This window comes from Apteryx rowi, unplaced genomic scaffold (genome assembly GCF_003343035.1).
Source record: "Apteryx rowi isolate R43461 unplaced genomic scaffold, aptRow1 scaffold_141, whole genome shotgun sequence".
NCBI classification, from domain to species: Eukaryota; Metazoa; Chordata; class Aves; order Apterygiformes; family Apterygidae; genus Apteryx; species Apteryx rowi.
Genome location: NW_020447653.1, coordinates 1,579,389 through 1,588,656, shown reverse-complemented (window position 1 = coordinate 1,588,656; position 9,268 = coordinate 1,579,389). Strand labels below are relative to the sequence as shown.

Sequence of the window (9,268 nt, the reverse complement as noted above, 5' to 3'; positions counted from 1 at the left end):
AAAAAAGAAAAGATTTGTTATACATGATAAGTTGTCAAGAAATGTATTTCTAGAACATAACCTTGCTTTTGCAGAGCTTTTTTTTTTTTTTTTTTTGAAACAATTATTCACCTATCTGTATTTACTAAAGACTGTTAAGTTCAATAAAAGAAACACCACAAGTATAGTTCTTGGTTGATAGACAAAGCTACAGTACCTTGTTAAAAAGATACCAGGAAAGCACAGAGCACATTTTTCCCTATATGCAGGTGGTACCCCAACATTCATAACCAAAAAGAGAGAGGAAAAAAAAAGGAAAAAAACCAAGTTGTACAAGTACTGACTGGTAACATTAAAAGTCAGGAAAGTCCTCGAGCTGGGCACTTCCAGGCACTTCCTGCACTTCCTACACTTCCAGTGTTGTTTTTCAACTTCCGCCTCTCATGAACCAAGGGCCCTCGCTACCAAGGCCTGATACGCTCCCTGCTAGAAGCGCACAAACCCGCAGTGAAACCTGGAAAGACACAGCCGGATTTTTTCCTGCCTCTGTTAGCAACTGTAACACAATCCTTATCTATAGTGTTAAGAGAATTAAAAGCCATGGACCGATACTGAACTAGGCTTCATTACACGGTGCATTACTATATTAGTTCCTATATATATCGTATTTATAGTTATTAAAAAAAAACCCAAAAAACTTGCAGGTGTGTTGAGTGTGGACCAGTAGTATGGTTTTGAATGGCATGATTCTGCACAAAGACCATCTCACTGAAGAACCTGGTATTGCTTTGAAATGAAAGAAAAAAAACAAAAAACAAAAGATACCCAGCCCTTTGCAATGACCCGCTTTTCCTTTACAAAAAAAAATTGGTTTGTACAAATAAAAATAAACGCCCTAAGGTTCCATTTTTAGTATTCTCAGATAGCATGATCTGTGTCAGTCCTTATAAAACATACATTCATATACTGGGAAGCTGTGCTGTGCTCACCATCAGCCTGGGCAGGACAGGGTCAAGGGCACACAGGCCAGCATCACTGAAAACCTACATACTAGCTGACACGGCTTCTCCTGCCTTCCTTCTGCTCGTCTGAAATGGCRAGTACCAACTTCTGCGCTGGACAGTAGCGGCCGAGAGGGCAGAAGGGGGCCGGGGAGCCCTGGCCCGGCCTCCGCGTCAGCACAGCTCAGCTCCTCTGGGTTACAGACAGTTTCACTGGCCACAGCGGCTTCCGGCGAGGCAGCCGCGACAGGTATAGCAGCAAAGCGAACAGCAAGCTGGATCTCCGGCAGATCCGCTGGCTCTACCAGGCCTCACGGGGAAGGCGGCTCCTGGTGCTCGGTTCTGCGGGGACCCCCACGACACACACCTTTCCTCAGCTTTCCTCCCCACCACCCCCAGCGACTTCTCCCTAGTTACGATGGCTTTGGGCAGTGTTTTTCGACCGGAGCTTCCTGCTGTTGAGGACTTGTTTTTCTCAGTCCTGTAGCCAGAAGCTACCCTGACACTCAGCCGAGCAGAACGGATCTGCCAGCTGGGGAAGGCGCCCCTCCTCGTCCAGATTCAGTGACCACAGCAGAGTGGGCGAGAGAAACACAGCTGAGTTGCACTGCTTGGATATAATTCACGGGTTTCACCAGGGCTAGGGCGGTCCCCCAGCACTGCTGTCAAAAAGAAAAAAGAAAAAAGGACAAAGAGCAGCTGTGTCTGCGGATACAGGGCTGAGATTCCCCCAGACATGCTTTTTGGCCTTCTCAGGCTGTGTGCGTTCCCAAACTGTCAGTGCATCAAATCATTTCAGTAACAAATGCAGCTTCAATTTGACTTTTCTTTAAACAGTTATTACCAAATAATAATCACGCAGTGCAATAAAGAAAGGAAACCAGCAGTTCCTGACCCTTCGAGTGCTGTATTTCTTTCTCAGGCCAGAGGAAAAGGTCTTTGGGGCTGAGGAGCACAGATAAAGGAGTGCTAGACTGCAAACGCGAGGGAGCTAGTCAGTTCTGTCCGTTTTCCACAAATGCCTGATGCTGTTTCAGAGTAGCCTTTTCACGTACCAACTCCACAGATGGCTGCCTGCCCGCCTGCCCACAGGGACAGCTGACAAAAGCAGGGGTGCTTTGGGGTTTAACTTCTCACAGGAAAAACAGGTATGTTCTCAGGAGACACCATGGGAGGAGGAGTGTGCATGCGGGCGCGTGCCCCGGACCGTCCCCGAGCCAGCACAGCGGCGAGCCCCGGCYGGGCAGGCGCTCCGTTGCTTTGCTAGATCTCCACAGGACAGCGTTTCCGCACTGGGAGAGTTGTGGATTTCCCTAGAGAAGGAAATCAGAGTCTTCCTTCAGGGAAGCTACTCCGGACAGAGCAGTGGGGACTGACAGACAGACGGACTTTCCCTGCTGCTGGTCACAGTCTCGGGGCTGGGCTGACGCAGAAGAGCGGGCCACTCACGCCTATTGATTCCACCCAGGCAGCCGTGCCGCTGACGGGGGCGGCCACGCAGCGGACGGGGGCTAGCGGGTCCCCAGCTCTCTGACCCACAGCCCGCCTGCAGCTGGGACGACTTCAGCCTCGTCCAAGTCCCAGCTCAGGGAAGGCTGATCGGAGTGGACAAAGCAGGGTGGGAAGAGTCACGCTTCCCACAGAAACGGTAATTCTGAATTCCGGACAAAAAGATATGAAGGGTCAAGTCTTCTCTCACCCCCCCCCTTTTTTTTTTTTAAAGACACACAGGGTACTGGCACATGGCAAGGCAGAATCATGCCTCCTCCTGCCTGGGGGCACGAACATCTGTTCCAATAGAGTTCCCACGAGTCAAACTTCTCCTGAGCTGGGCAGTTCTCCCTCCTGTCCCCACCTTGACGAGTAAATAAAGTTTAAGGTCCAGCCAAACCTCCTAGAAACAGTTACTGAAGTCAAAAAGGCAGAACAAGATTAAAAAATAATAATAATTAAAAAAAAAAGCGTATCCCTCTCTCTGGAGAAAGGATCAGACTGCGTCCAGCCAGATATTTCCTATAACCGTCCTATGAAAATAAAAAAATTATTAAAAACAGATTCTTTTAAATTAGGATAACACCACTGTTTAAAAAGCCTCATCATAAGTGCTTTTCCCTATGAAGTGCTTCTCATAGAAAAATATACAAAATATATTTACATTTATAAAACCTTAAATACTAAACTGTAAACAGAACAGAGTAAAATCCAATGTCTTAATTTGTTAGGCTTGGGGCTTTTCATTTCTTTTATTTTTGTGGAGGCGTGGAGCAGACCCAAAAGGGAGGAGGATTTACGCTACTTAAGCTGGGACAATAGCATTTTTTGATTTAGTTAAAGTAAGTTTGATTCTTCAGTTACAGGAATTTCACCTGTGCCAATTGATTTATTTCCTATGCAATTTTAAATGCTGCATGGAGAATGCCGAGGCTGGTTAGTGTTTGGCCTTGCATTTTCATGGAGAATTTACACTCCGTTTTGGTGCCTCTTCCTGTGCCTTTCAGGGAAGGCTATGTAGCTACACCCAGAAGATGGATCACGACAGGAGCGCGCCTACAGAAGTCACTCACTTGTCTCTCACATCCTATGACGCTGTTTATTAAGCCTGAGCAGAGCTTCTCCTGTGGAAGCCTCCGCAACTGTCCTTCCTAGTTCCTGTTCTTCAGTGGTAAGCGGCTAACAAGGGGGTCAGCTCCCGCTCCTGCTCCTCTCCCTAGAGGCTTCCACCCCTTGGACCGGCTCTGTGGCAGCAGAGCAAGGTCACTGTGGCTGGAAGAGCTTTCAGCTCCCCAGGTCAAAGGAGAAAGCCAGCTTCTGAAGACAATAATGTGGGAAAAGACTACCTCCTTCCTCTAACGGGCGGGCTGCTGCTGAAATAAAGCCTTTGCTCACAAAGATTTACAGCTCTAACTCGTTGGCACAAGCCCTTTCTCTGCTAAAGAATGCCAGGAATTCTCCTGCACTCGCGCAGGAATTTCAGAGTGAAATGCTACCCACATTCTTTTCAGTTTACTTACAGGCTGCTCTATTACCCTCTTCCCCATTCAATTTTCCTAGATTACAACAGAGATAAGCCAGACCCAGACAATGCACCAGGCCACCTACGCCACACAAAGAATACCAACCAACTCACAAATAGTGTTTTGGAGATGCACAAGGAACCACAGACACGCACAAAGTTCTTAAAGTAGCTGGTTGGTAGGACACAGTCTCTCTCCCTAGGAGAAAAGCTCAGTCAAATACCGTGCTATTGAAACTCATGACACAGCAATCAAATGAAAAGGAGAACTCCACATTCAGCACTTTGAGCCAAGAGACGATAGAGGGACAGGATCCACGATCCCTTCCCTGCACTGGGCCAGGGTCCATCCTCCCTCCCCTCTCCTACTCATTAGCCCCATTCTGAGAAACAATTACCGCTGGTGGGGGAGAAATGAGAACAGCAAAAACATAATTAAATTGAGGATCTTCTCCAATCGCCTGTGTCTTTCATAAGGGTAAGTGTGCGCATGCGAGACATGAAGATGTGGACTCTGACAGAGAAACACAGCCGCCAGTTAGGTCCCTGAGCCCAGCCAATCTTCATTCCTGCCTCTGTCCTTCCCTGCCCCTTGCAAATAGCAGGGTAGGGATTTGCTGTATGCTTTGGTTCGCCCCAGGCCCTTTAGGGCTCACTTGCAGCTCACGGAAGTTCTAGTTTAAAAACTTCCTGCACTTCTTGGCGCCACAGTTACAGGGCAGTTTGTTGCTGGCATCTTCAATGGGGAACTTGTAGTCATATGTCAGCTCTTCCCCACGGTAGATTTTGCGCATGGCGAAGATGACAATGTGTTTCTGACCATCGATGTTGATGACCCGGGAGTAGCAGTTGGGCTCACAGGAGTGATTGATGAAGCGGGCTGCATTCCCATGCATGGTGGCATCCACCACTTCAGAGTCGTCAATGCGGAACATATAGCAACCGATTCCCTACATGCGGAGGACAAAAAGGCAATTAGAGCAGGGCAAGCGAAGCTGCCCCGACAGACACCTTAGCTCATTACTGCAACACAGCAACCAAAAAATCAAGTCTTAATAAGTATCTGCAACCTCTCTTCATTTGTCTTCACAAGTTTGTGCTTGAATCACTTCATCCCCATGCCCTTTGGATCTGCAGTGCTAAGACTAGGCTTGTATCCTTCCCAGCCCACAGGAGGAAAGAAGAAGCAAGCCTAGAGCTCCAGCAAGTGTGAGAAATCATGCATAGCCCCGAGAAGTTTGTAAACCCAAATCACAGTGTTCCAGATGCAACAACCATGGGGCCTAAGCTTGTACTACCTTCACAACCACCTTCTGGTTCTCTCAGACTCCCTTCTGCACAAGACAATTGCACCAGTCAGGTTTGGAAAGAATTTCAGTCGTCTTAGGTCCATCACTGCTTTGCACTGAAAGCAGTTTTAAGTCACTAAAACAACAGTTTTACTTAAAGCATTTGGGAATTAAAAATATTAAGCAGCTCCACTATTCTGTGGTTATTTTTGTCCTGGCTTTATTTGAACTTCTGCTTCTGTCAAGACTGATGAAAAAAGCTTCAAGAAATGCTTGTTATTTGTAGCAGGAAAGTTGCTAAGACAAGGGGGGTTTACTTCAGGGCTCCTTCAGAGCAGACTGATCAGCCTCTTTATTCTGTTCAGGAACTTCAGTTTACACTCACCTATGCTGTGAACCCACAAGCTCTGGTCTCACCTACATGACACGCATCCTCTCTTTGGCACAGAGCAGATCTTGAAGTGCTCAGGCTTCTCTATCCCTCATAACTCCAAAGATCAACTGTCTGTTTCATACTCTGAAGATGCAAAGTGCCACTCTATTCTAGGACTTGAAACTTCAGCATACATTTTTGCCAGCATTACCAAGATCAGGTAATCCCAAAGCCTCATCAACAATCGAGTTCTCTCCCTGCTGCATTTCCTTTTCCTTCCTTGGATGACCAAATGGAGGAAAGGGTTTATTATGCTTTTTAAGAGCTTCTATAAAAGCCCATAACTCACCTTACTGTCATAGTACTTCTCCCGTTTGTCAGTGAGGATGGAGCGAATGACATTGCCTGAATATTCAATCACCATCTCACCTGCATCAATGTTCCTTTTGCAGAACAGTCCCCGGCCATGGATGGGAGACCTAGAAAAGCAACAAGGTAAGAGAATATTTCAAACAGTGCAAGTGAATCTCAGCAATTTAAGATTACAAATGACACAGAACACAGGTAATTTCACTACACAGACCAGTGCAACGTCATTACGCTTCTGTAACACAATGCTAACCTGAACAAGACTAGCTCTCTCCTGACCACCTCAGAGCAAATGCCTTAGCTACTACCAAGGTGAGCTGGCAGGATTAAGCGTTTTGTGGTGAGAATTACTTTCCAGAAACATAGCTTTAAAACAAAGAAAGAGGAGAGTTGAGAAGAAGGAAAGAGAAAGAGAAACTTCTTCCCTCGGTATTGCACAGCCTGACTTCACAGGAGGTTTTCAGTTTTCACCTCCCTCTGTCCTAGAGGCAGAGATACCAGAGTTAGAGTACTAGAACAGAACCATACCTGTAGACACCAACTGCCTCCTTGGAGGTCTTCTTCAAGTGTCGGAATCGCATGGGCATTGGCAGATCCATACTAGTTGCTCTCCTAGAACAAAGAAGTACTGGTGAGTGATCACCTTTTTTCGAGAGCCCATGACATATATTAGCTGGGATAATTTCCAAGATACAAACATTTAGGCACTGTGACACTGCAGCCCTATGTCTAAAGGGAACACAATTAAAATTAATTTAGTGTAGTGGGTTTTTTTTGTTGTTTTTTTTTTCCAAACGTACAGCTGTTTCAATATCTTATCTCAGACAAACTCCTTACTGCTAACCAGCTCCCCTTCCTGTAAATTCAATACAAATCATTTCCTCCTTTTTCTCCCCAAACTCTGATCAGAATGTCTTACATTATGGGGTGGGGATGTTTGGGAAAATCAAAAGACAACTGGTCTGATTGGTCACTTTCAGCTGTCCTCCGTTCTCTTGCAAATGGGGGAGTCTACCCTATATTTTCTACTGCTTGGTATCTTTCAGGTTTTAAACACCATATCAAAGTATGCAGCAGATAAAACCAAGAGATCAGACTTATTTAACACCATGTATTTTTCCCCTTTTGAACCCTTAAATCCTGCTGCATACCGGGCTGATTTCAGTTGTACCTCCTCCTCTTCCTCATCATTTGGATTGTATTCTGGCGGCTGTCGGTGTTTAGAAGCCAAGAAATTAAACATATCGAATGCAGATTTCCTGTAGTTCAAAAAGATCAAAGTAAGTTTGTTTTATTGTCTGAAAATAATTTAAACGTTTGGTTGCCACAACAGTTTGACATGTTTATTGCTTTACACCTTTTCCAGTCTGTCCTCTCTCAAAGCCTTGTAAGCTTCAGGATAATACACAATAATTTCTGAGAACTGTGAATAAAACCACCAATCAGGAAAGCTTTGCTAAGCAAAGCAGACAACAAAAAAGGCACAGAACAATGTGCAGATTCTGAAGCTGCAATACTATTGATTTACATAAGAAAATTACGAACATTTATTTTTAACGGAAAGCTTGAGTTCTGTAGGAATTTGTTCTTTCTGCCCTGCCATGGCGTTAATCAAGCAAATGGACTGCTAACCCTAACAGTGACAAAGCTCACACTTGCCTCAGGTGGACTTCAGCCCTAGCAGAGCCATGCGGATTCAGAGGAGGTTCATTGGCTTCCTCCGGCTTATGAAATCTGAACTTGTAGTTGTGGCAGTGCTTTGCTCCATAAAGTTGCTCAATCAGAAACACAACAGTATCATGGATAATCCCCAGCATCCTCAAACCATTCACACCTGGAACAAGAAATAGATCACAACAACAAAACAACATGTAACAATGCAGACTGGGAACAGGAGGATATGGCAGCCTGTTAAATACAACTGTTGTGCTAGCCTGCAACTTTCACAACTTCCAGCTGTATTAGCTAATTAGTTCCACATTAGAATTGTGAATCATTTTGCCAGGAGGAATAACTCTCTACACATCAGTCAGCAGCTAAACTGAAACTCTAAGACACCAAACCCCGAGATGATCACAGAAAGGTCTGTTTGTTCTTAACACACATTTAACAGTGTAACAGAAATGGCTTTCGCATTGGATATTACCTGCAAAAGATAGCTGTTTCAGGCGGGCATTGGAACGGGCCTCTTGAACTTTATCAGTCAGTGATTTCCAGGCATCTGTAGTTACACAAACAGAAGACAAAACAATATAAAAGAGTATCCAAGCCTTGGGCACTGAGGATTCCCAAAATAGGTGCCTCTTGTTAAGTTGCTTATTTTTCCATGTCTTATCAGGCTTCTAGTGAAGCAACCTACCATCAGTAGATTTTTATGTACATGTGTAGTATGCTACTTTCCAACACAGTAAGCTAATCAGACAATATGAAGTCTGCATCCCTTTCAAGGCCCATAAATTAAAGTAAGACCTTTGGATCACACACACACATATATATGTGTGTATATGCATATAAATATGTGTGTGTGCATGCATTCACACATGTATACGTGTGTATATATATGTATGTATACATAAATACATACATACACACACACAAACATGTATATAAAATATAATCCAAGCATTGTTAGGAACTAGGATTGTTCTAGAGCTGTATGTCAAGAGAATAATAATAATAAAAAAAAATCTGTTCTGAAGATGTATAAAAACAAGTAACAGATCCCCAAAAGTTATAGTTTGACTTATGATAAGGAAAGCTAAAACCAAGGCAACCAAAAATGCACAGTTCTCACCTTCAATACTTTCTGCACAAATCTGAAAGCCATCATCGCTTGAGATCTCAAAAACCAAACCTTTCTTTGGTTTCTTCTCACCAAGACACTCCTTCCTCTTTTGTTCTTGCTGAAGCCAAAACATAAGTGGGGAGCTGAAAGTGCTCTCTTCTTCCTCAAGAGCTTTTGAGCCTAGAAAAGGCAGAAGCCAGCATGAAGATAGATATTGGGTAGAACAAAATTTTTCCATTGGTTGTTCCACAACCAAGTAAATGAATTACTGACTTGCCTTTTCACTGGTACATGACTATTTCTAAGAACCTACCAAGCTCAAATTATAATTTCACTAATGTTTGAAAATTCTACCCTGGTTTAGAAGAACTACCTCAACATATTGCCTCTTCATGGTGTAACAACACAGATCTGTGGCATCTGTAAAGCAGTGCTTATGGAATAGCAATCAGTATTCAC

General features: G+C 44.4%; 1 protein-coding gene across 4 annotated transcripts in view; it reads right to left on the bottom strand.

Annotated features, from left to right (window-relative positions):
• Nucleotides 1-72: 72 nt before the first annotated feature.
• KMT2A (lysine methyltransferase 2A) overlaps nt 73-9,268 on the bottom strand; it is a 47,181-nt gene continuing 37,985 nt past the window's right edge. For all 4 annotated transcript variants that reach the window (XM_026057873.1, XM_026057874.1, XM_026057876.1 and 1 more), the window contains 7 exons: nt 8,819-8,989; nt 8,171-8,245; nt 7,684-7,858; nt 7,176-7,283; nt 6,553-6,636; nt 6,005-6,134; nt 73-4,943 (listed from right to left, as the gene is read on the bottom strand). In XM_026057873.1, the coding sequence (XP_025913658.1) occupies nt 4,668-4,943; nt 6,005-6,134; nt 6,553-6,636; nt 7,176-7,283; nt 7,684-7,858; nt 8,171-8,245; nt 8,819-8,989 (1,019 nt within the window). In that variant the 3' untranslated portion in view covers nt 73-4,667. The remainder of the gene's footprint in view (nt 4,944-6,004; nt 6,135-6,552; nt 6,637-7,175; nt 7,284-7,683; nt 7,859-8,170; nt 8,246-8,818; nt 8,990-9,268) is intronic.